The sequence below is a fragment of the Sapajus apella genome, unplaced genomic scaffold (assembly GCF_009761245.1).
Source record: "Sapajus apella isolate SASKATOON/1434 unplaced genomic scaffold, GSC_monkey_1.0 scaffold33, whole genome shotgun sequence".
Lineage (NCBI taxonomy): Eukaryota > Metazoa > Chordata > Mammalia > Primates > Cebidae > Sapajus > Sapajus apella.
Window position 1 is genome coordinate 7429997 of NW_022436973.1, and position 24453 is coordinate 7454449.

At 42.6% G+C, this 24453-nt stretch overlaps 1 protein-coding gene and 1 non-coding gene across 11 annotated transcripts in view; both read right to left on the reverse strand.

The window, feature by feature from the left end:
* The window catches only part of PHF20 (PHD finger protein 20), a 167523-nt gene that overhangs the window by 54026 nt on the left and 89044 nt on the right, over positions 1-24453 (reverse strand). For all 10 annotated transcript variants that reach the window (XM_032295092.1, XM_032295087.1, XM_032295091.1 and 7 more), the window contains 3 exons: positions 18044-18157; positions 16689-16868; positions 16017-16196 (listed from right to left, as the gene is read on the reverse strand). In XM_032295092.1, coding sequence (XP_032150983.1) covers positions 16017-16196; positions 16689-16868; positions 18044-18157 — 474 coding nt within the window. The remainder of the gene's footprint in view (positions 1-16016; positions 16197-16688; positions 16869-18043; positions 18158-24453) is intronic.
* Positions 6525-6661, reverse strand: LOC116563072. The gene has a single exon (XR_004274207.1). It is a non-coding gene; the product is annotated as a U4 spliceosomal RNA (small nuclear RNA).

The window sequence follows — 24453 nt, forward strand, 5'->3', positions numbered from 1 at the left end:
TCACTTTTGTATATGTCCTCCTAAAAGTATAAAGTTCAAAACCAACCACAGAATTCCTAGTATGGCTATTCACATTTCAGTGGGATTATTATATCCACCTTTTGGGACATCTTTTACTAAAGATTTTCTTTCTTCATACTCACATTATACAATCCAGGATAGTACCAAGCTTGTTCTACCAAAATACTAAACACTGTTTTATTTTTTTAAAACACAAATTACAGTGCATGTCGGTAGGGCATGGTGCCTCACACCTGTAATCTTAGCGCTTTGGGATGCTGAGACGGGCAGATCACCTGAGGTCAAGAGTTCAAGACCAGCCTGGCCAACATGGTGAAACTCCATCTCTACTAAAAATACAAAAAATTAGCTGGGCATGGTGGCAGGCAGCTGTAATCCCAGCTACTCGGTGGGCTGAAGCATGAGAATTGCTTGAACCTGCTAGGCAGAGGCTGCAATGAGGCGAGATCACACCACTGCACTGCAGCCTGGGCAACAAGAGCCAAATTCCATCTGAAAACAAAAGGAAAAGGGAAAAAAAGACATGGCCAACCAGGAGTGGTGGCTCACACCTGTAATCCCAGCACTTTGGGAGGCCAAGGTGGGGCAGATCACTTGAGGTCAGGAGTTCAAGACAAGCTTCGCCAACATGGCAAAAACCTGTCTCTACTAAAAATACAAAAATTAGCTAAGTGTGGTGGTACACGCCTGTAATCCCAGCTACTTGGGAGGCTGAGGCAGGAGAATTGCTTGTATCAGGGAGGCAGAGGTTGCAGTGAGCCAAGATCGCACCACTGACCTCCAGCCTGGATGACAAGAGTAAAACTCCATTTCAAAAAAAAAAAAGACATGGACAAACTGTTGAAAGATAGATATGACTGGACTAATAATCTACCAATCCAGTAAACCTTCCAAAAGGAAGCAAGTTTAGTTCACAGGATAAAAACTCCTTCCCCTGCAAAAGCAAAATCCTTGATTCCTCACAGCTAAGCAGAAAGTACAGCTGGATCTCCAAAGGAGAGCAAGCTTGGCACTCGGGTGGACCAGTTGTCTCTGACAGGCAGTACTAGGATCAGAGAGACTCAGGTGAGCAGGGAAACTCCTCACGGGGGGAGAACTGCCAGATGTCACTATCACAAAGACGCTGGCCAAACCAAAGGCTCTTTTCAATTTGGCAACACTAAGACAAAGTAGTTGCTGCTTTTTATCTGATAGAACAAACATCAAAGAAGATCTGAGCATTATAAATCTTTAACCATGGAAGCTCAGGAAGTAAAATTTCCCAGTGAACTCAAATTAGTGAAGTATAACTCACTGTGATACAAGCAAGCTGTTTTGATTACAAGCCAGTAGATAATCTACCCTGCACTGCTGGAAAAAACAATCAACACAAGCATCAGCGTGAGAAAAGCTGCAAATAGGGTATGAATCAGTTATGCATAACAGCCTGTGACAAAATCTAATAAACTACACAATTTGCTATAATTTCAGAACCACAAATCAAAAAAGTAGGTTCTTCCAGAAATAGTACTCTAAAGAAAAAAAGAAGTAATTAAAAATATTATATATGGCCGGGTGCGGCGGCTCACGCCTATAATTCTAGCACTTTGGGAGGCTGAGGTGGGTGGATCACCTGAGGTCAGGAGTTCAAGACCAGCCTGGCCATCATGGTGAAATCCCATCTTTAAAAAAAAAAGAAAAAAGAAAAAGGAAAAAATATTATATATGAATAAAATGTTTATGCTAACTTTTTAATGATGAGAAAATGTTTAGGATATATTAAATTATAAAACAACAAAAAAGGCCGGCACAGTGGCTCACGCCTGTAATCCCAACACTTCAGGAGGCTAAAGCAGATGGATTACCTGACGTCAGGAGTTTGAGACCAGCCTGACCAACATGGTGAAACCCTGTCTCTATTAAAAATGCAAAAAAAATTAGCTGGGCATGGTGGCCAGGGCCTGTAGTCCCAGCTTCTCAGGAGGCCGAGGCAGAAGAATCGCTTGAATCCAGTAGTCGGAAGTCGCAGTGAGCCGAGATCGTGCCGTTGCACTCAGGCCTGGGCAACAGAGTAATGCTCTGTCTCAATAAATAAATAAATAATTTTTGTAAAAGACACATAAACACCAAGACTTAAGCAATCATCCCTTTCTCATGAAGGTTTTGCAAACTGGACGATTTTACTTTTGAACCCAAATTTTTAGAGATATGAAAAATTATATTTTCCAGACTTCACAACCTTATCCTAATTTTTGCACATTACAGCCAGACGGGCCCTCTGTATGCCCAATAAAGGCCTCCAGTCCAGCCAGTCTAAGGCCCTGTGGATCCCTCTATTTGGCAGGTTGTTCCTACATCCAAGCCAAGCTTTGCTCATCCTTCGAATACCACCTCCTTGCACAATGCTTTCACCCTGGTCTCTCAGAAGAAAAGATTCTGTCCTGCAAGTACTTCATGGATCCTGTAGTCCTTCCCTTTTTATTTGTGTGACAGTTGGTTTTGTTCATTCCTTTTTCTAAAATGTTAAAATAGCCAATGTGCTGCCTTTTTTTTTTTTTTTTTTTTTTGAGATGAAGTCTCACTCTATCTATCGCCCAGGCTAGAGTGCAGTGGTGCAATTTCAGCTCACTGCAACCTCTGCCTCCCAGGTTCAAGTGATTCTCCTGCCTCAGCCTCTCAAGTAGCTGAGATTATAGGTACCCAACACCACACCAGCTAATCTGTGTATTTTTAGTACAGACAGGGTTTCGTCATTTAGGCCAGGCTGGTCTCAAACTCCTCACTGCAGATGATCTGCCCACCTTGGCCTCCCAAAGTGCTGGGATTACAGCCATGAGCCACTGTGCCCAGCCTCGAATGTGCCGCATTCTTTAATTCTCTTACTTACATTAGTGTACTGTCACATCAAACAAGGGAGCTAGCCTCTCTAAGACTGTTTCCTTATTGTTAAATGGGAATAAGAGTACTGATTTCACAAGTCTCCTATATGTTTCCATGAGATAGTTAAAGATAAAACCCAGTTGTTTTTTTGTTGTTTTTTTGAGATAGAGTCTTACTCTGTCACCCAGGCTGGAGTGCAGTAAAGTGACCTTGGGTCACTGCAACCTCTACTTCCCAGGTTCAAGCAGTTCTCCCACCTCAGCCTCCCGAGTAGCTAGGATTACAGGCATGTGCCACCACGCCCAACTAATTATTTTGTATTTTTAGTAGAGATAGGGTTTCACCCTGCTGGCCAGGCTGGTCTCGAACTTCTGACCTCAGGTGATCTGCCCACTTCAGCTGGGATTACAAGGCATGAGCCACCACACTCGGCCATAAAACCCAGTATTAACAGCAAGGGGTTACCTGAATATTATTTGTCATCATTGTTGTTGCTCTACCTGCTCAGATCAATCAAAGTTATGCATAATCCTAGCCAAGGGACCATGTGTCACTGGTACAATTTGCAAAATTCTAACATCTAACTGCCGTACTTTATTAAACAATGAAGAATTAGTGGTAATTAATAAAAATACAATAGGAACATTAAAATTATGCAATCAGTAAAAATATTTTACATTTTAAAACAGGCCAGGCACAATGGCTAGTGCCTGTAATCCCAGCACTTTGGTAGGCCAAAGTGGGTGGATAACTTGAGCCCAGGAGTTCAAGACCAGCCTGAGCAACATAGTGAGACCCCATCTCTACAAAAAAATACAAAAATTAGCTGGGTGTGGTAGCATGCAACTGTAGTCTTGGCTACTCAGGAGACTGAGACAGGAGGATCAACTGAACCGAGGAGTTCCCATGCTGCAGTGAGCTACGAAACATCACTGCACTCCAGCTTGGGCAACAGAGTGAGACAGATCCTGTCTCACAAATAAATAAATAGGGCTGGGCATGATGGCTTATGCCTGTAATCCCAGCACTTTGGGAAGCCAAGATGGGTGGATCACTTGCGGTCAGGAGTTTGAGATCAGCTGGTCAACATGAGGAAACCCTGTCTCTATCAAAAAATACAAAAATTAGCCAGGCATGCTGGTGCATGCTTGTAGTCCCAGGTACTCAGAAGGCTAAGTTGGAGAATCACCTGAACCTGGGGGCGGAGGTTGCTGTGAGCCAAGACAGTGCCACTGCACTCCAGCCTGAGCAACAGAGTGAGACCCTGTCTCAAAAATAAAAATAAACAAAAAGAATTAAGAAATAGAATACGCATGGTATAACTATGCAAAATACAGCTCAAAATATGGCCAAGCACAGTGGCTCATGCGTGTAATCTCAGCAGTTTGAGAGACTGAGGCGGGCAGATCACTTGAGGTCAGGAGTTCAAGACCAGCCTGCCAACATGGAGAAACCCTGTCTCTACTAAAAATACAAAAATTTAGCAGGGTATGATCGTGTGTGCCTGTTTTCCTAGCTACTCAGAAGGCTGAGGCAGGAAAATTGCTTGAACCTGGAAGGTGGAGGTTGCAGTGAGCTGAGATCGTGCCAAAGCACTCCAGCCTACTTGACAGAGTAAGACTCTGTCTCAAAATAAAAATAAAACTTAAAATATTATGAGCAAAATAGAAAATTATATTTAGGGCTAGGTGCAGTGGCTTACGACTGTAATCCCAGCACTTTGGGAGACCAAGGTGGGCAGATCACAAACAAGGTCAGGAGTTTGAGACCAGCCTGGTTAACATGGTGAAAGTCCATCTCTACTAAAAATACAAAAATTAGCCGGGTGTGGTGGTGTACGCCTATAATCCCAGCTACTGGGGAGGCTGAGGCTGGACAACCACTTGAACCCGGGAGGAAGAGGTTGTAGTGAGCCAACATCGTGCCACTGAACTGTGCCTGGGCGACAGAGCAAGACACCATCTCAAAAAAACAAAAGAAAAGAAACTAAGTGAGCCACTGGTTATCAAATGGGCCTGCTGGGCCAGAGCCTACATAAATCCCAGTCTCACACACAGGTGTGTATTCCCCTATGGGAGGACAGTTCATATGGAATATACATAGCAGCAGCTGGTGACACTAGCTAACTAACATCATGCACTCTTAGGGTATTAATAATGGTCACTGCCAACATGGGAGCAGTTACTCAGAGACAGAGAGCAGAAAACATGTACGTTATTATTATTTTAAAAAAGAAAAAAAGAGAGAGAAAGAGATGAGGGTCTCCCTATGTTGCCCAGGGCTGATCTCCAACTCCTTGGCTCAAGAGATCCTCCTGTCTCAGCCTCCCAGAGTGCTTGGATTACAGGGATGAGCCACCATGCCCAGAGGAAAATACTGTAAATTAAATCCTCAAAGGTGCTGGTTCAAAAGTGAGGGGGAACTCAATTACTCTTGGAGTATGGTCATCTACTAATACCAATTTATACCTCTTTTAGAAGCAATATGGACTGGTCCGAAGGTAGTGAGTTATCTCAATTGATTGTTCACAGTCAGTTACGGATCGAACTCCTTGTTCTACTCTTTCCCCCCTTCTCACTACTGCACTTGACTAGTCTCAAGAAAATTTAAAAAAAAAAAAAAGCAGCAGTATGAAAATCACTATTTCCAAGTAGTTATTGGTATTATCATTTACATGCTCTGTCCTCTCCCTCCTGTTTAACAGATTATCGTTTGCAGGAATCAAGAAAAAGCACAGAACTCTCTCCTTGGGCATCCAGGCTAAAAATCTCAAGTGTCACCCTTTGCTCTTGTTGCTCCTAAATTACTACTATACTTTGGTATATGCAGAGAAAAATGGTCCACAAATTTTGCGTTTTCTTTTTTTTGACAGAGTCTCACTCTGTCTCCCAGGTTTGAGTGCAGTGGCACGATCTCAGCTCACTACAACTTCCGCCTCCTGGGTTCAAGCAATTCTCCACCTCAGCCTCCTGAGAGGCTAGGATTACAGGTGCCCACCACCACGCCCAACTAATTTTTGTATTTTTAGTAGAGATGGTGTTTCACCATCTTGGCCAGGCTAGTCTTGAACTCCTGAACTCATGATTCACCTGATTCAGCCTCTCAAAGTGCTGGGATTACAGGCGTGAGCCACCGCACCCGGCCCACATTTTGCTTTTAATAATGGTAACCATGGCCAGGTACGGTGGCTCACGCCTGTAATCACAGCAGTTTGAGAAACCAATGTGGGCAGATCACAAACAAGGTCAGGAGTTCAAGACCACCCTGACCAACATGGTGAAATCCTCATCTCTACTAAAAATACAAAAATTAGCCGGGCATGGTGGAACATGCCTGTATCCCAGTTACTCAAGAGGCTGAGGCAGGAGAATTGCCTGAACCTGGGGGACAGAGGTTGCAGTGAGCCGAGATTGTGTCACTGCACTCCAGCCTGGGTGACAGAGCGAGACGCCATTTCCAAAAAATAATAACAATAATGGCAACCCTAAGCAGTGTTTTCTTTCTTTATTTTGGGGGGAGGGTGTGGAGATAAACTCTAAGATGTCTCCTAATAATCCCTGCCTCCTGGTATTCATGCTATGATATAATCTCTTCCTCTTGGGTGCTGGCAGAAGCTGTTACTTCTTTTTTTTCTTTTAATTCAGTCTCCATAGAGATGTCAAAATTTGCCAATGCCAACTATGTTGCAACTTGTCACCCTGGTGTACTGGGAAAGTTTTCAATTATTTCAATAATCATGCCTCAAACCTCATTGGCTACAATACTGCCACTGGGCAAAGCTGTAACCAGTCTCTAACAGAAAATGGCAAAGAAGACACTATGTCACTTTTATGATTGTATTACATAAGACTAGAGTGTCCATCTTATTAGAAGGCAGTCTACCACGCTGTCTTAGTGAAACAAGCTGCTACATTGTGAGCTATACATGGGGCAAGGAACTGAGGGAACCAGCAAAAAACCAAGCCCCTCAGTCTGACAGCCTACAAAGATTGAAGGCCGCCAACACTCAGGTAAGCCTGGAGCCCTCCCCAGTAGAGTCCTCAGATGAGACTACAGCCTAAGCCACCCCTTGCATTGTAAGCTTGCAGAGGACCCGGGTAAGCTGCACTTGAACTCCTCACCCACAGAAACTTTGAGAAAACAAACGTGTTATTTTAGCTACTATATTTGTGGTAATACTGCCATACAGCATAGAGTGGGATCAGCAGCCCTCTCATTTTCTATATATACTTGAGTAAGCCTTATACTTTCCCTTTTAGAGTAAGCTTACACTATGTTTATACTAAAAAAAAAAAAAAAAAAGTTTGTAACTTGTTTTCTGAAATTTGGCTTAGAAATAAATATCCTATTTAATATTTTGTATGCCCATTGCCAATATCAAATGACCTCACAACTGGATGACTATGATTAGATGATGATGATGGTGATATTCAGTCTGGCTGGCAATTCTCAGTCTGGCATTCAAGGCCTATGTCACCCCAAGTGGCATCTTGCTTTCCAAACACACCTCCCATTCATCCACAAGGAGGCCTCAGCTCCTGCTCCAGCAACTGCTTCATGCTCTCAGAGTTCACACCCCTGCTTGGCCTGTGCCCTCTTCCTGCCATTCCTCCCTGGCTCAGCCATATCTTCACTTCCATCCAGACCCAGCTCACTCCACAAACAGGAAGACACCCAGATGGCCCTGGTTCTCAGGGACCACATGCCATCAACTCCTGCCACAAATGACTATCTGCTGTACCTCATCATCTGCACTTAATATCTGCTCCTGGATCCTGTTATTTGTTACTTCTCCAGCCAGAGGAAAAGAGCCACTTCTCGTTGTCATGTGTTCCCTCAGGACCAAGGCCAAACACAGTTGGTGTTCTTGTTGGCAATGACACCATGCGGCCCAGTAATCTGATACCTTTTTTGACATATATTTCACATACTATAATAAATACAATATTTTTCATGTCTGTGAAGGAATAACTTTTTCAGCTTGAAGCATCAAAAAGCAATCAAAGGATTGGCTGAGACCAGGTGCGGTGACTCACACCAGTAATTCCAACACTTTGGGAGTGCAAGGCAGGTGGAACACTTGAGGTCAGGAGTTTGACCAGCCTGGCCAAAGTGACAAAACCCCATCTCTACTAAAGATAGAAAAAAAAAAAAAAAAAAGTGGGGGTGTTGGGGGGGCACCGGAATCCCAACCACTCGGGAGGATGAGGCAAGAGAACTGCTTGAACCCAGGAGACGGAGGTGGAGTGAGGTGAGATTTCACCACTGCACTCCAGCCTGGGCAACAGAGCAAGACTCTGTCTCAAAAAATAAATAAATAAAAAATGGCTGGGCGTGGTGGCTCATGCCTGTAATCCCAGCACTTTGGGAGGCTCAGATAGGCCAATCACAAGGTCAGGAGTTCGAGACCAGCCTGGCCAATATGGCGAGACTCCATCTATACTAAAAATTAAAAAATTAGCTGGGTGTGGTGGTGGGCACCTGTAATCCCAGTTAGGAGGCTGAGGCAGGGGAATCTCTTGAACCCAGGAGGTAGAGGTTGCAGTAAGCCAAGATCTCACCACTGCACTCCAGCCTGGGTGACAGAGCAGGACTCTGTCTAGAAAAAAAAAAAAAAATTAAATAGCTCTGTATTTACTGATATAATCTCAAGATTATAATTTTTTTGGCATTAAAATAAATAATGATAGGAACAGGTTATAACCCATAGAGGGACGTAAGAATCCATGAGCCCATGCAGATAAACAAGGAAAGAAGGGAGATAAAGCCTCCTAAGACAGAATATAAACTAACACATATTGAAAGAATGATGAAAGTTAGATATCACCATTTGGCAACCATCACAGTAAAAATTGTTTCAGGCAAGAAATACCAGTGGACGATAAAATAATGGATGAAAGTTTGATGAGGAAATAAGATATTTACATAGTCTCGAAATTTCTCTCACAAGAAACATATTCATCATAAAGGGGGTAATAACAGCTTTATAGCAGAAAAAGCTGGTGGATACTACCCTAGGTAAGTGATAAAAGTTAATGTCACCAGTAGATGAGACAAACAGGTTATCATGTGCCTCCTGATAGAATGCACTTGAAAAGGACACATCATCACTTACGTGGTATTTCTGTGAAAAGTGAATAGCCCAAATCAAATTATGAGGATACATCAGAAAAACCCAAATTGAGAGACATCATATTCTTCAGAAATGTAATGTCAAGGTCATAAAAGACAAAAACTGAAGATGTCATTTTTTAAAAGAAAAAAAAAAAACAAGCTTAGTTCCCTTATAAAAAAAAAAAAGTAGAAGACTGAAGATCTTCTACTCCAGTAAAAAAAGTAAAAGATTGAAAATCTGTTTCAGATTAAAGGAGACAGAAGAGGCCAGGAATGGTGGCTCATGCCTGTAATCCCAGCACTTTGGGAGATGAGTGTATCATGAGGTCAGGAGATCAGGACCATCCTGGCCAGTATGGTGAAACCCTGTCTCTACTAAAAATACAAAAATTAGCTGGGTTTGGTGGTGCCTGCCTGTAATGCCAACTACTCGGAAGGCTAAGGCAAGAGAATTGCTTGAACCAGGAAGTCAGAGGTTGCAGGAAATATGACAACTAAATTCAATGTGTGTTCCTGGATTGGATCTTGACCAGAAATAAAAAAAATTTACCCCCATTTTTGCCACAAAGAACATTATTAGAAAAACTGGCAAGGTTTTTAAAAGGTCTTGATTTTGATTATATTGTAGAAATGAAAGACAACGTCCTTGTTTTCAGGAAATACACGCTGAAATATTCAGGGCTAAAGGTCTGCAATTTACTTTCAAACAATTCAAAAAAACACATTAAAAAATCTGGAAGAGAATAAAGCTAACATGGTAAATTGCTAGCAACTGGGGAATCTATATTTCCAACATAAGGAAAGGTATAAGGGAAATCTTTTTGTTATTTTTGCAACTTTTTTATAAATCTGAAATTATTTGTCACCTTTTTTCTAAAAAAACACACTACACAGATATATAAATCTAAATTATTTCTAAATGTAAACTTCCTAAAAATATATTCAGGAAAAAATATGCATCTATATATGCAGGAAAAATACTTTGAGGCCACAAATACCCAAGTGGAAAGAAAGGAACCGTGCCGACATACAGTCCTGGTGAACATTTCAAGGAATGTCACAGTCCCCTGGAATGCAGATCTCTGCACTCAGCCCCCACAAAAATCACTGAGCACTCATTCCACAAGGTGGCAGAGCTGCCCCAAGTGCCAGTGTTAGGTTGGAACAGCCAGCTCTAGACTAGATGCGTTGGCCTCCCAGCTCCTCCTCCTGCTACCCAGGAGACTCCTTCACACCAGTTTCTCAGATTGGGACTGACTCCATCTCAATTTAGAAATGCAAGACTGTGGCACCAGCTCAGGAAATCAATAACTAACCAGTGACTAACACAGCATCCCAGCTTCCAGGGGCCTGGCTGGATGCTTCTGATGACAGTCATGGTCCCGACCTATTTCCTGCTTACTTACATAATACATTCCTGGTGAATGAGTTCTCAACAACCTCCCTCTCCCCTAGCAATCTTTCTGGATTGTCCTGTACTCACTACTAAACCTGTGTACCAAAAGAAACACCATTTAGTTTCCAGATCAACACATTTTCCACAACTCAAATAATTAAAAAGGCACCACCCAGTCCTGGAGTACTGACATCATTTGTACCAAACACTACGCTTCAAACCTTGCCACCCTACTAAGCCTCTTACTCTGAGTGTACACACTGCTTTAATGAGTGCCCTGAGAGCAGAAATTTGCATCACATGCTGTGCAATGACCCTAAAGGTAGGGACTCTGTTCATTTCACTTGACTTATATAGTACCCAGCATCATCTCAGATGGAATTAGATACTCAGCAGGAAAACAATAGCTACAGACTCTGGGCCAGGCACACTGGCTCACAACTGTAATTCCAGCACTTTGGGAGGCCTAGGCAAGTGGATTGCTTGAGCTCAGGAGTTCGAGACCAGCCTAGGCAAAATGGCAAAACCCTGTCTCTACAAAAAATACAAAAATTAGCCAGGAGTGATAACGTATGCCTGTGGTCCCAATTATTCAGGAGGCTGAACACTGAGAGGATCACTGAAGCTCTGGAAGTCAAGACTGCAGTGAGCCGTGACAGCGTCACTGCATTCCAGCCTGGATGAAAGTGAGACCTTGTCTCAAAAAAATTTAATTTAATTTTACCAACCTCTACAATACTGACCATTAGGAAGTGTGCCACTCTAGCTAAGTCATTCCTTCATGCCAAATATTAGGCTCTTTGTCTGTAAAACAGGGAGAATTAATAGGGAAAAGTTAAAAAGAACTTAAATATCTTTCAGCAGGGACTAGGTAAATAAATTATGGAACATCCATACAATGAAATAAATTATACATAATTGTTTTTGTTTTTCCAGAGATAGGGTCTCACTCTGTCGTCAAGGCTGGAGTGCAGTGGTAGGATCATAGCTCTCTGCAACACTGAATTCCCGGGCTTAGAGTGATGCTCCCTTGTCAGCCTCCCAACAGATGTGTGCCACCAAGCCTGGTTAATTTTTTAATTTTTTGTGGAGACAGGGTCTCAATATATTGCCCATGCTAGTCTTGAACTCTGAGCCACCTTGGCCTCCCAAAGTGGTGAGATTACAGGTGTGAGTCACCATGCCCAGCCCTATCTCCTTTCACAATTACGTATAATTAGGCCGGGTACAGTGGCTCAAGTCTGTAATCCCAGCACTTTGGAAGGCCAAGGCAGGCAGATCACCTGAGCTCAGGAGTTGGAGACCAGCCTGGACAATATGGTGAAACGCTGTCCCTACTGAAATACAAAAATTTAGCTGGGTGTGGTGGCATGTGTCTGTAGTCCCAGCTACTCAGGAGGCTGAGGGAGGAGAATTGCTTGAGCCTGGGAGGTGGAGGTTGCAGTGAGCCCCGATCATGTCATTGCACTCCAGCCTGAGTGACAGAGCGACACTGCATCTCAACAGAAAAAAAAAGGAAAAGAAAAAATATAATTAGCCAGGCATTGTGGCACACACCTGTAGTCCTAGTAACTCAGGAGGCTGAGGCAGAAAGATGGCCTGAGCCCAGGAGGTCGAGGCTGCAGTGAACTATGATCATGCCACTATACTCTAGCCTGGGTGACAGAGCAAAATCCTTCTCAAACAAATAAATGAATGAATACATAAATAAATATTACCCATCACTTTACTAATATATATCCCAATGGATCTACTTGCTCTGGCTGGGAATAAAAAGTATTCAATAAAAGTGTGCTTGAACAAGGTAGGAGGTAGGAGTGTATCTGCTATGCTGCAGGATAGCAAGGAGGCCATGCAGTTGCAGCAGAATCAACAGGCAGGTGAGTCAACAGGTGGCCAGAAGAAGCTGGGCCTGCAGGCCAGTATATGGCCCTGAGGCCCTCATGTCCAAATACTAACAGCAGTGAGCCATGGGGCTATGGGAGACAAGAATGTTAGTTGAATTATTCTTGTATATTTCTAGAGTTCTTTTTAAATTTATGAATATTTTTTAAATTACCCAAAAAAAGCATACAGAATTAAGACAGGATGACTACCATAAAACAGGTGAAAGGCACAGACTGATAAAGTCTAAAGAAGGTCCTCGTTTTGAAAATTATATTGTGGTAATGTAGAAGAATGTCCTTGTCTTAAGAAAATATTATTATTATTTTTTGAGATGGAGTCTCCCTCTGTCACCCAGGCTGGAGTGCAGTAGCGCTATCTCAGCTCACTGCAACCTCCTCCTCCCGAGTTCAAGAGATTCTCCTGCCTCAGCCTCTCAAGTAGCTGGGACTACAAGCATGTGCCATCACGTCTGGCTAATTTTTTTATTTTTGTAGAGACGGGGTTTCACTATGCTGGCCAGGATGGTCTCAAACTCCTGACCTCAAAAGATCTGCCTGCCTCAGCCTCCCAAAGTGCTGGAATACAGGCATAAGCCACCGCATCTGATCCAGAAAAAGTACTTTGAAAAATAGAATAAAGCAAATATGGTAAATTGCTAGCAACTAGGGAATTTGGCAAAGGTGTATTCTTTCTACCAATTTTTGACAACATTTCTAATAATGAATTATTTCAAAATAAAAACTTCTTTAAAATATATGCAATAAAAATACCTTACAGCCACAAAACAGCTAAATGGAAGGAAAGCAAGCCTGCTAATAGGCTATCTCCTATGAATGCTCACTCACTTCCCTACAGAAACAACAGAGGCCAAGATTGCTCTAAGAAACCCACAATTCTACATTCAGTTAAAAGATCCTTCGAGAATAAAATGAAAGTTAAAGAAAGACAAGTTCAAGGCTGGGCACAGTGGTCATGCTTATAATCCTAGCACTTTGGGAGGATGAGGCTGGAGAATCTCTTGAGCCCAGTTAAGTTCGAGATCAACCTGGGCAACACCGTGAGAAATTGTGTGTGTGTGTGTGTGTGTGTGTATATATATATATATATATATATTTTTTTTTTTTAAGCTAAAAGTTAAAGAAAAAGAAAATTAGCTGAGCATGGTGGTACACACCTGTAGTCCCAGCTACTCAAGTGACTGAGGCAGAAGGATCACCTGAGCCCAGGAGATCCAGGCTGCTGTGGGGCTGTGATTGTGCCACTGCACGCCAGCCTGGGAAACACAGTGAGGCTCTTAATCTTTAAAAAAAAAAAAAAAAAGTCAAGTTCAAACAAAGAAAAACCAGAAGAATTTGTCATCAGGAAACCTATAAGAAAATCTGAAGAAAATTTCTTATGCTGAAGAGAAATATTCAGGAAGTAATGACGAACGCTGGAAATAAGCATGTGTAAATATGACTGTCACTTTTGCCTTATTGTCGTTAACATACATAACTGTGTAAAGCAAAACTCATAATACTATATCATAAAATGTATAGCAGGCCGGGCGCAGTGGCTCACATGTATAATCCCAGTACTTTGGGAGGCCAAGACAAGTAGATCACTTGAGGTCAGGAGTTTGAGACCAGCTTGACCAACACGGTGAAACCCCATCTCTACTAAAATACAAAAAAAATTAGCCAGGCCTGGTGGCGCATGCCTGTAATCCCAGCTGCCTGGGAGGCTGAGGCAGAATTGCTTGAATCTGGGAGGCAGAGGTGGCAGTGTGCCAAGACTGCACCATTGCACTCCAGCCTGGGCAACAAGAGTGAAACGTGTTCTCAAAAAAATAAATAATGAATTAATTTAAAAAAAAAAAAAATTTATAGCATATGTAGATATAATTCATGTGACAACTACAACATGGGAGAGGTTACTGGAACATTTTTACATACAAGTAGATCAACATTAACTCTAAGTGAACTATGAAAAGTTAAGGGCATATACCATAATCCATAGAGTAACTGCTTTAAAAATGCTAAGAAATACAGCTAAAAAATAACACATGAATTAAAATGAAATTCTTAAAAAATCAGTTAACCTAAAGAAAAAAGAAACAAAAGAACAAAACACAAATAAGATAAACAGACAACCAGCCTGGCCAGCATGTTAGACTGAAAACATGTTAGACCAAAAACCAACCATATCAGTAATAACATTTAGTCCAGATACGGTGGCTCGCGCCTGTAATCCCAGCACTTTAGGAGTCCGAGGCAGGCAGATCACGAGGTCAGGAGTTCAAGACCAGCCTGGTCAACATAGTAAAACCCCGTCTCTACTAAAAATACAAAGTTAGCTGGGCATAGTGGCGCACACCTGTAATCCCAGCTACTCGGGAGGCTGAAACAAGAATCGCTTGAAACTGGGAGGCGGAGGTTGCAGTGAGCCAAGATCACACCACGGCACTCCAGCCTAGGCAACAAAGCAAGATGCCATCTTCAAAATACATAAAGCAAAAATGACAAAATTAAAGGGAGAAATGAACAAACCTACAATAACGGAGATTTTAACAACTCTCTTTTACAAATTGACAGAATTAGACAAAAGGGAAAAAAACCCCACAAAACTCAATTTATCAGAGAAACACCATCAACTACCTTGATCTATTTCACAGATACAAAACAAACACACAACAATGGTAAAATACATATTCTTTTCAAGTGCATATGGAACATTCACCAGGACAGAGCTTATGCTGGACCATAAATTAAATCTCAACAAATGTAAAAAGATTGAAATCCTACAGAGTATGTTCTCTCATCACAGCAAAATTACATTAGAAATCAATAGCAACATAAAATACTTGAAACTAAAACAATATACTTCTTTATTTGTTGACCAACAACCCATGGTCAATAAATAAATCACGAGATATATTAAATTGAACAAAAACAGAAACACAACATACCCAAATTTGTAGGATGCTGCTAAAGCAGTGCTCAGTAGGAAATTTATAACTTTATTTTTATTTGTATTTATTATTATTATTATTTTTTTTTTTTTTTTAGACAGAGTCTCACTCCGTTACCCAGGCTGGAGTGCAATGGTGCTGTCTCAGCTCATTGCAACCTCTGTCTCCAGGGTTAAAGCGATTCTTCTGCCTCAGCTTCCCAAGTAGCTGGGATTACAGGTACCTGCCGCTACACCTGGCTAATTTTTGTATTTTTACTAGAGATGGAGTTTCACCATGTTGGCCAGGCTGGTCTCAAACTCCCGACCTCAGGCAATCTGCCCACCTCAGCCTCCCAAAGTGCTGGGATTACAGGCATGAGCCACTGCGCCCAGCCAGATATTTACAACTTCAAATGTTCATATCAGGAAGAAAGATCTTTTCCTCAGGTAAAGAAAAAAAAAAGGGAAGAAAGATCTAAAATCAATTAGCTAAAGTTCTAGAAAAAGTTGAAGGAAGAAAGAAAAATCAAAATAGAAATCAAAGATATTTAAAAAGACAAACAATAAAATTAAAGTAAAAGGTCAGTTCTTTAAAAACAAAATAGATAAAGCCCTAGTCATACTAAGAGAGGGAATACAAATTATCAAAATCAGAAATGAAAGGAGCATAACTTTAAAATGATAAGGGAATGTTATTAATAAAAGGTGAAAAAACATCAACAGAACAGTCAATTTTTTTGTTTTTGGTTCACAATTAAAGCATAGGCAAAAGTGTAAGAAGAGGATTAATTTAACTCTAAATATGAACCTTCCACAGTTGAAATATCTTGTAATTCCACAAGGGTAGAGGTCGGTTCCGTTTTCATAGTGTTTTCTCCCACTGACGGACAGTTCAACTCCAAGTCTGCAGCCCCAGATCCATCCCCAAAGGAGTGGCAAGTCAGTGCAGATGAGACCTGGCCAGCCTCCAAAGCAGACTTCAATTGACCTAAAAGAAAAAAAAAGTTTGGAGGAATGTATACATGTATGTAATTCTAAAGCCAAAAGTCCTACAACAGTCTACGAAAGCCACAGAAAATAATTAATCTAAAACATAGAAGTATACATTCACAGGTTCCAATACATACAGGCTAGCCTGTGAGCTTCTCAAAGAAAGAGAAAGTGAAAGGAGAAATTGCTGGAAGTATAAACACAAAGGCACAAATGAGACGGCAGCAGAGAGAGAGAAGCAGGGCTCTTCAGTGTACCTCCAGGCCAACACTGACACATAGACAAGCAAAACCAACCACAAATGCATCCGGAAAGTACGTCTAATGAATAAATCATCAGTGAAGAGCAATACATTATAAAAACACTGCAGTGCATTCAATAGTTTGATTTCAAGACAGTTTACTACTTGTGGAAGGCAGAACACAATGACTTTAATTCTCACTAAATAAGCACCAGGTTGGCAAGACAATTCCTGAACAGACTGACTCACCTTTTTCAGATTCCTTGGTACTAGACAACGTGTCTTGCAAAGGATCCGTATCAACCAAATCTGATACAACCAAGTCAGGATCTAGGATCTCATGGGTCCCATTAGTGGACAGCCTGGAGGAACGTCTCCTCGATAAGTCTTTGTCAGTGTTTTCCGAGTAGTTTTTTGACTTTTCCTGGGCTATTAAACCATTAAGAGAGTTGTAGTCAAGAGACCAAGAAGAAATAGTCTGCTACTACAGATTTCTGGGCTGGATGTCTCTATAAGGACTTTACAGAGAGACTCCTGGAATGCTAGAGATAAAAGGAAATACTCTTTCCTAGTTTACAGTTTTAAGTAAGGGCAAACCCTCCCTGCCAGGATAGAATTTCACTTCTTTAAGGATTCATAATCTGAAAACATGTGCCAGGTCATGTCCCAATCCTGACAACTATGTTCTATTTTGGGGCTTCCCAAATGTACTAACTTCCAAAGTCAATAAGGTTTATAAGAGCCTTACTTAGAGCCATCACAAATCCTTTTTGGAGCCAACGGGGTACTTCTGAAATTTAAATTTATTTATACAAGTCAATATAATAGTATTTTATTTATTTATTTATTTTTGAGACAGAGTCTCACTCTGTCACCCAGGCTGGAAGGCATGGCACGGTCTTGGCTCACTGCAACCTCCACCTCCCAGGTTCAAGTAATTCTCCTGCCTCAGCCTCCCGAGTAGCCGGGATTTCAGGCGTCCACCACAACGCCAAGCTAATTTTTGTATTTTTAGTAGAGACACGGTTTCACCATGTTGGCTAGACTAGTCTCGAACTCCTGACCTCAGATGATCCACCCGCCTCAGCCTCCCAAACTGCTGGGATTCCAGGCACAAGCCATGGTGCCCCAGCTGATAAGTAGTATTTTTTTTTTTCAATAGAGACGGGGTTTCATCATGTTGGCCAGGCTGGTCTCGAACTCCTGACCTTGTGATCCGCCCGCCTCAGCCTCCCAAAGTGTTGGGATTACGGATTACAGGTGTGAGCCACAGCGCCCAGCCTAATAAATAGTATTTTTAAAGTTTCACTCTGCATATGTGAAACCCATCCCTTCCTAAGCCATTAAATTTCCAGCAGCATCCAAATCAAATGTAATTTATGGATATGAAGTTGATACCATAGAATTCAACATTAGTAGTTTGTGTTTTGGAATTTCTTTTTCTTATAGCAAAAACTCCTTCTGATCCAAATGCGTCCCACTCACATTACCTTACGTGACCAGAGACAAACATTGGAGCCTATAGGGAATAGGGGCAGGATGAATAGAGAGGAGGTTGACCCAATGTCAAATTCTAGCCACACATAAACAAACTGGAGACTCACATGAATTTTTGTCAACCCGAGGACGTTTTAATGGGACTTCACATCCTTTTGATATTTTCCGTCTTCTCAATTCCAATGTTATTGGTTGCAAAGTTTGAGAGTTTGAATCCACAGCTGCAATGTTTATAAAACCACACAAAAAAAGATATGTAATTTCTTAGTGTCCAATCTGTCATTTTTATATATATATATTTATATATATTTTTTATATATATATATATATATATATATATGCAGAAATCACTGCATTATAAACAGAACATCAAAAGGGCATTCTTACTTAAAAGAAAAAAAGTAAAATGAGTAAGAAATTACTTCCTTATAGGAGATGGTGATACCTTGCAATTGACCTCCTCAATCTTTTCTATGATCCAGCTCCAGTTTTCAACCTCTACTTGCTACATTAATTGTCTTACCATTGGGCCTATTTTTTTTTTTAGATGGCGTTTCGCTCTTGTTGCCCAGGCTGGAGTGCAATGGCACCATCTTGGCTCACCGCAACCTCCGCCTCCCAGGTTCAAGCGATTCTCCTACCTCAGCCTCCTGAGTAGCTGGGATTACAAGCATGCGCCACCATGCCTGGCTAATTTTGTATTTTTAGTAGAGACAGGGTTTCTCCATGTTGCTCAGGCTGGTCTCAAACTCCCAACATCAGATGATCTGCCCGCCTTGGCCTCTCGAAGTACTGGGATTACAGGTATGAGCCACCGAGGCACTGGGCCTACTTTTGAGGGTACATGTAAAATGTCCAAGAGAATTTTTATTCTTTTTTTTTTTTTTTTTTAAGAGACAGAGTCTCTCTCTGTCACCCAGGCTGAAGTGCAGTGGCACAATCTTGGCTCACTGCAAACTCCGCCTCCCAGGTTCTAGCGATTCTCCTGCTTCAGCCTCCCGAGTAGCTGTGATTACAGGCACCCACCACCACACCTGGCTAATTTTTGTATTTTTAGTAGAGTCAGAGCTTCCTCATGTTGGTCAGGCTGATCTCGAACTCCAGACCTCAGGTGATCAGCCACCTCGGCCTCCCAAAATTCTGGCATTATAGGCATGAGCCACCAGGTCCAGCCAAGAATATGTATTTTCTTTCTTTCTTTCTTTTTTTTGAGGCAGAGTTTTACTCTTCATGCCCAGAATGGAATGCAATGGTGCAATCTCAGCTCACTGCAACCTTCGCCTACCGGGTCCAGATGATTCTCCTGCCTCAGCTTCCCTCATGGTTGAAATTACAGGCACCCGTCACCATACCCAGCTAATTTTTTGTATTTTTAGTAGAGACAGGGCTTCACTATGTGGGCCAGACTGGTCTCGAACTCCTGACCTCAGGTGATCCACCCACCTCACCCTCCCAAAGTGGTGAGATCACAGGCGTGAGCTGAGAATTTGTATTTTCTTAAACACAACCCTAAAAACGTTTTGGGGAGACTATGCTACTTAACAGTGTATGTTCCAGGCAAGGCTGCTAGTCACCAGCAAACCCAGCTGACATAATTTAGCAGTACAGATGCTAAGCTTTTGGAGAGTATTTACTATTTAGTTTTTCATTTGTTTGTTTGTTTGCATGTTTTTTTGAGATGAAGTCTTGCTCTGTTGACCAGGCTGGAGTGCAGTGGCGCAATCTCGGTTCACTGCAACCTCTGCCTCCTGGGTTCAAGCGATTCTCCTGCCTCAGCCTTCCCTGAAGCTGGGATTATAGGCACCTGCCAGCACACCTGGCTAATGATTATTATTATTATTATTATTTTTAGTAGAGATGGGATTTCACTATGTTGGCCAGGTTGGTCTCAAATTCCTGACTTCAAGTGACCCGCCCACCTTGGCCTCCTAAAGTGTTAAGATTACAGGCGTGAGCCACACACCCGGCATAGTACTTACTATTTAGTTTGGATTTTTTATTTTGTTTTATTTTATTTACTTATTTTAGTAGAAACGGGGTTTTGTCATGTTGGTCAGGCTGATCTCGAACTCCTGACCTCAAGTGATCCACCCACCTCGGCTTCCCAAAGTGCTGGGATTACAGGTGTGAGCCGCCCTGCTTGGCTTTTTTTTTTTTTTTTTTTTTTTGAGACAGAGTCTCACTCTGTTACCCAGGTTGAGCACAGTGGCACGATCTTGGCTCACTGCAACTTCCACCTCCTGGATTCAGGCGATTCTTCTGCCTTAGCCTCCCAAGTAGCTGGGACTACAGGCATGTGCAACCACGCTAATTTTTTTTGTTTGTTTTTAGTAGAGATGGGGTTTCACAATCTTGGCCAGGCTGCTCTCGAACTCCTGACCTTATGATCCACTCACCTAGGCCTCCCAAAGCGCTAGGATTACAGGTGTGAGCCACCATGCCTGGCGTGCCTGGCTTTTTTTTTTTTTTTTGAGACAGAGTTTTGCTCTTGTTGCCCAGGCTGGAGTGCAGTGCTGCAATCTGGCTCACCGCAACCTTCCCTTCCCAGGTTCAAGCGATTCTGCTGCCTCAGCCTCCCCAGTAGCTGGGATTACAGGCATGCACCACCAAGCCCAGCTAATTCTGTATTTTTAGATTTTTAGTAGACATGGGGTTTCTCCACCTTGGTCAGGCTGGTCTCGAACTCTGGGCCTCAGGTGATCTGCCCGCCTTGACCTCCCAAAGTGCTGGGATTATAGGTGTGAACCACTGTGCCTGGCTCTTACTATTTAGTTTTAACCTACCACTTAAGAAGCTCTCACCAAATCAGAAAAAATGAGAATCAAAAAGGCAAGCAGAAGAAAGAAACTGGGAAATCGGGCAGGAAAGCAGGGCTAAGGGGTCTCAGGAAGGGCAAAAGGAGAGGAAAGAGGAAGGAGGAAAGGAAGAGGGAGGAAGATAAGTAAATGGGAGGAAAAGAGGAAAGGAATGGAGAAAGACGAGACCTGTAGCTTCTAAGACCTGTAGCTTCAGGTCAGTCAAATGGCTCAACAAAACACAGGCCTGAAGTGTGTGGAGGCAAACTAGAGGAGACCATTGAACTCCTTGGTTCTTCCTGTGTTCAAGTTTCCCAATGCACCGATATTATTTTGTTGAAACTGGCAGAACTTGGAGATCTCATATATTCCAAGTTAAACATAAATACAAACATGCCGGGCATGGTGGCTCACGTCTCTAATCCCAGCACTTTGGGAGGCCGAGGTGGGCAGACCACCTGAGATCAGGAGTTCACGACCAGGCTGGCCAACAGGGTGAAACCCGTCTCTACTAAAAATGCAAACACTTAGCTGGGCATGGTGGCACACGCTGTAGTTCCAGCTACTCAGGAAGCTGAGGCACAAGAATGGCTTGAACCCAGGAGGCAGAGGTTACAGTGAGCCAAGATCATGCACTCTAGCCTGGGAGACAGAGTAAGATTCCATCTCAAAAAAAAAAAAAAAAAGTAAAATAAATAAATACAAACAATCCTCTCTAAGTAGCTCAGATACTGTTCACAATCAAGTCTATACAACCCAGGGTGCTCAAGGAAGGCTCTACAAGTCAATGACCTTATTCCAGGTAATGTTTTAAGGGGATTTGTTTTTTGTTTTTTTTTTGAGACAGAGTTTCGCTCTTGTTACCCAGGCTGGAGTGCAATGGCGCGATCTCGGCTCACCGCAACCTCCGCCTCCTGAGTTCAGGCAATTCTGCTGCCTCAGCCTCCTGAGTAGCTGGGATTACAGGCACACGCCACCATGCCCAGCTAATTTTTTGTATTTTTAGTAGAGACAGGGTTTCACCATGTTAACCAGGATGGTCTCAATCTCTTGACCTCGTGATCCACCCGCCTCGGCCTCCCAAAGGGCTGGGATTACAGGCGTGAGCCACCGTGCCCGGCGGGGATTTGAACAATATATGGGATATTTGGCAAGTCTTCTTCCCTTTGATACCATATAGAAACGGCCTCACTAGACAGAACTTGAGTTTTTCCCAAACTCCTCTTACAGTGTAAGTCACCTGGGAAGCTTATTAACAATTCATATTCCCAGGTTTCCACCCAGACAGTCTGACTGTTTGGACTAAGGCATGGCTGGAATCTGTTTTTACAAGTGCCTTGGGCAATGATTCACTGTAAAGTTGGAAAACATCCTTTCTATATTAAAGTTATCCTACTCACTATGAAGTCCTGCACTTATTTTAAAAAAATGTCCTTTCTCTTATCTCAATGGAGTCATGTGGCTTCAAAGGAGTAGTCTACTTGTTGGGGTACTACTACTCCTGTACATACTTTCTGGAGGGTATAAGCCAGGGCATGAATAGCTAAAGGGGAATCAGTTTCAAAACATTCAGGTCTCACACATACTCTTTCCTAAACTGAGCTAAGGACACGTCAGATTTCTGCCAGTTTACATTTTCCACCTCTCCTTGTGTAACTGCCTTTAACTGCCCTTCACTTTACATAAAAGGGCCTGCCTCTCACACATCCCACATCTTAACATGGTGCTCTATGGTATTCTGCCTGGAGGTTTAAAACTTCCAGATTTTCTCAACTGGTGTTCCTCATCTGAACAGAGAGATATTTTCTCTGTTTTCCTAAGGGTGGTATACAACTAGTTCTAATCTCAATGCACTAAAGTCAATCCATCACAGATTAAGGATGCCTTGGGCATTGTGGCTTCTCTCTCAGATCTCTGTTGAGAAAGTCAGTGAGCATAAAGCCAGTGCTGTTCAATGGAAATATACTAAGAGGGCAAGCCACATGTAATTTTTTTTTTGAGATGGAGTCTCACACTGTCACCCAGGCTGGAGTGCAGTGGTACGATCCTGGCTCACTGCAACCTCTGCCTGCTGGGTTCAACAGATTCTCCTGCCTTACCCTCCCAAGTAGGTGGGATTATGAGCCACCATGCTCATCTAATTTTTGTGTCTTTAGTAGGGATAGGATTTCACCATGTTAACCATGCTGGTCTCAAACTCCTGACCTCAGGTGATCCGCCTACCTTGGCCCCAAAATGCTGGGATTACAGGCGTGAGCCACTGCACCCAGACAATTTTTGTATTTTTACTAGCGACGGGGTTTCACCATGTTAGCCAGCCTGGTCTCAAATTCCTAAGCCACCACGCACCACCAATTTTAAATTTTTTACTAACCACTTAAGAGGGTTTGATTTTTAAGTGCCAGGCATGGTGGCTTACACCTGTAATCTCAGCACTTTCAAAGGCCAAGGCAGGAAGATTGCTTGAGGCCAGGAGATTGAGACAAACCTAGGCAACAAAGTAAAACCCTGTCTCTACAAAAAATAAATTAGCTAGGCATGGTGGCATGTGCCTGTAGTCCCAGCTAGTGGAGAGGCTGAGGCAGGAGGATCACTTGAGCCCAGGAGGTAGAGAATGGAGTAAGCCACAATCACACCACTGCACTCCAGCCTAGGTAACAGAGTGAGACCCTGTCTGAAAAACCAAAAAATGTTTAAAATGTTAATTTAAATAATATAACTTATTTAACCCAATACTTTTTTTTTTCTTTTTTACTTTAGGCTCTGGGGTACATGTGCAGATCATGCAGGATTGTTGCATAGGTACACACATGGCAAGGTGGTTTGCTGCCTCTAACCCCCCATCACCTATATCTGGCATTTCTCCCCACATTACCCCTCCCCACTCTCCCTTAATCCAATATCTTTTTAATTTTTTTTTTTTTAAACTGGGCTCAGCAATCTTCCTGCCTCAGCCTCTGGAACAGCTGGGACTACAAGCATGTGCCACCACTCTCAGCCAATTTTTTAATATTTTGTAGAGATAAGATCTCACTAAGTTGCCAAGGCTGGTCTTGAACTCCTGGGCTCAAGTGATCCTCCCTCCTTGGCCTCCCAAAGCGCTGGATGATTACAGGGATGAGGCACTGCACCCAGCCTTAAAAAACATTTCAACATGGAATCAATTTTTTTGTGTTTGAGACAGGGTCTTGCACTGTTGCCCAAGCTGGAGTGCGGTGGCCCGATATCAGCTCACTGCAACCACTGTCTCCTCGTTCAAGCAATTCTCTTGCCTCGGTCTCCTGAGTAGCTGGGATTACAGGCACCCACCGCCAAGACTGGCTAACTTTTTTTTTTTTTCCCAGTAGAAACAGGGTTTCACCATGTTGGCCAGGCTGGTCTCAAACTCCTGACCTCAAGTGATCCAACCGCCTCAGGCTCCCAAAGTGCTGGAATTATAGGCATGAGCCACCATGCCCGGCCATACTCAATATTTTTAAGTTGATGTGTGTTACACTCTTTGTACTAAGTATTTCAAATCCAGTGTTTACTTACACTTACAGCACATCTCGATTCAGACTAGTTACACTTCAAGTAGTCAATAGCACCATGCGGCTACTGGCTACCATAATGGACAGCAAAGGTCTAGGCCCTATTTAGCTCAAGGGACAATTACAGCATCCTCAGCTCCTGAGGACAAATCCCAGTTACAACCACTAGAGGGGAAGATCTCTTAGTTCATC